The sequence below is a fragment of the Gavialis gangeticus genome, unplaced genomic scaffold (genome assembly GCF_001723915.1).
Source record: "Gavialis gangeticus isolate Ggan-Ray unplaced genomic scaffold, GavGan_comp1, whole genome shotgun sequence".
NCBI lineage: Eukaryota > Metazoa > Chordata > Crocodylia > Gavialidae > Gavialis > Gavialis gangeticus.
In genome coordinates, this window is record NW_017728995.1 from 16,401,363 (window position 1) to 16,403,822 (window position 2,460).

Genomic DNA, 2,460 nt, shown 5'->3' on the forward strand with positions numbered 1-2,460 from the left:
GAACAATAAACATCACGGAGACAAAGGAGGTGTTATTAAATATGCAGGATATGATACATTATGTGAAGCAGTGTATGGGTTATAAACCATTCAAGTCTATCATAATTTTCTAGAAGGATTTTTTATCATTTACATACAAATCTTTGTAAGGCAAAATTCTGCCTGCCTTGCACACAATGTTAAGGGGAAAAAGAATTAAACTAAAAATATTCTAAATCTATCCAAGGTGGGCATGGCTACTAACATGTCTGGAACACCTTACTGTCTTTTTAATGTATTCAGCCACACAATATCCCCTGTGAAGTAGGAAAGTATTATTTCAGTGTTACAGCTGGAGCAAGAGAGACTAAATAGCTTGCCCAAAGTCACACAGGAACTGAGCTGAGGTCCCCAGGTCCCAGATTAGCTCTGTAACTGAACCACCTCTCCTCTCTCAGGGGAATATGGCCATCCTTCCTACTGTGCATCACATGTGCCTGTCCTTCTATTCCTCCTGACTTGTGCCCCTGCACCAAGATGGCAATTCCTGGTCTTCTCAGCATAGTGATGGATCTGTTAGTCTTCCCTTGGTGCAAAAAGAAGGACCAAAATTATGTCAGCCTGTGAAGGAAGCTGTCCACAAAGGTGAGGGTTTGCTGCCCTGAGTTTAAGCAGAGTTTCTTTCTGTGCTGAAACACTTGAGGAGGCATGGCAGCTCCTTTCGATACAGTACCTTCCAGGAGGGTTTCTGGGGTGTTGGATCTCAAAAGCATCCTCAAAAGAGATCCTCAGTAGGAAAACCTGGATTTGAACAATGCTCCCCCTTCATTCTTAGGCACATACAGCTAAAGGGCAAATGAAGCCTTCCACAAAGCCTGGCCAGCCTCTGCACAGAAAACTTGCAACATGTTCTTACCTTGCCTGAAAGAAACTGGACCAGTGGCTAAGGTGGGAGTCATAGAAACAGGGCAAAAAGACACTGGGTCAGTTTAGTTGTAGTCTGTGTTATGTTGAAGCCTCCGGGAGAAATCCTAAGGGAGTTATTCAGATTCCTTTGAGGGATTTCAGCTGCCAGAGTCCCTCTCCCAAGCACCTCCCACACATTGAAGAGGGCCTGGAACAGCATGTTTTGCCTTGTCTTGGTGAGTAGGGAGCTTTGGGGATACATTTCTGAACTGTGGACTTCACATGAAAGCTGACTGTTGCCTTAGCTCCTGCTGGCTGGAGAGAAGTAAGAGCAACTTTTTTCAGAATGAACAAAAGAGCAGCACAGTCGTTATGAGCTTTCTGTATAGTCGCCCCACTTCTGGTGAACAAACTTACCTCCCTTGTTTAAATGCTATGTAAAGAGCTATGTTAAAATATTTTTATTTGGACATTAGTGCATCTGGCACTGTACTATTACAGCAGGTGAATAGCAAATTATTCATTAGCTAAATATTGTTTTACTACAACAGGACACTTCCTAGTGCTTAACATCTAAAAAGGGTGATTTTTATTTGCAGCTGTGATGTATGACCCCCCCCAACAGTTAGTTTTCAGATATGCTGTTTTGAAATGCTGCTCTGTCCTCTTTTAACCTTTCTTTTGATCATTTCTCTAAAAGGAATCGAAATGGAAATTGTCAATAGCTGTGAAAGCAACAATGGTGGTTGTTCTCATCGCTGTGAGCACTCAACTGGTGGGCCTCACTGTTCCTGCAACAAGGGATATGTGCTTGATCTGGATGGGAAAACATGCATAGGTAATACGCAGTAAATGCCATGTCACACTGAAAGAGAGGAAATGGTATCTGAGGCCCATCAGAACAGAAAGAGAGGATGAGGTGAAAGGGGGTGTCTAGAATAAATCTATCACTTAGAGGAGAATCTCATTTAATTCCTTCCATTCATGCATAGAATCATAGAAAATTAGGGTTGGAAGGGACCTCAGGAGGTCATCTAGTCCAACCCCCTGCTCAAGGCAGGACCATCCCCAACTAGATCATCCTAGCTAAGGTTTTGTCTAGCCAGGTCTTAAAAACCTCCAAGGATGGAGAGTCCACAACCTCTCTGGGTAACCTGTTCCAGTGTTTTACTTTCCCTAATATCTAACCTAAACTTCCCTTGCTGCAACTTGAGACCATTGCTCCTTGTTCTGTCATTTGCCACCACTGAGAACAGTCCAGCTCCATCCTCTTTGAAACCCCCCTTCAGGTAGTTGAAGGCTGCTAGCATATCTCCCCTCAGTCTTCTCTTTTGCAGACTAAATAAGTCCAGTTCCCTCAGCCTCTCCTTATAAGTTATATGCCTCAACCTCCTAACTATCTTCATTATCCTCTGCTGGACTCTCTCCAATATGTTCACATCCTTTCTGTAGCAGAGGCCCCAAGACTGGACAGAGTACTCCAGGTGTGGCCTCACCAGTGCCGAATAGAGGGGAATAATTACTTTCCTCAATCTGCTGCCAGCTCTCCTAGTAATGCATCCTGGTATGCTGTTA

At 43.7% G+C, this 2,460-nt stretch overlaps 1 protein-coding gene across 6 annotated transcripts in view; it reads left to right on the top strand.

The window, feature by feature from the left end:
* LOC109287955 (multiple epidermal growth factor-like domains protein 6) overlaps positions 1-2,460 on the top strand; it is a 360,336-nt gene that overhangs the window by 271,183 nt on the left and 86,693 nt on the right. For all 6 annotated transcript variants that reach the window (XR_002095029.1, XR_002095028.1, XM_019503252.1 and 3 more), the window contains one exon: positions 1,586-1,723. Coding sequence is in view for 4 of the 6 variants with exons in the window: in XM_019503252.1 (XP_019358797.1) it covers positions 1,586-1,723 (138 nt within the window). In the remaining 2 variants the exon portion in view is untranslated. The remainder of the gene's footprint in view (positions 1-1,585; positions 1,724-2,460) is intronic.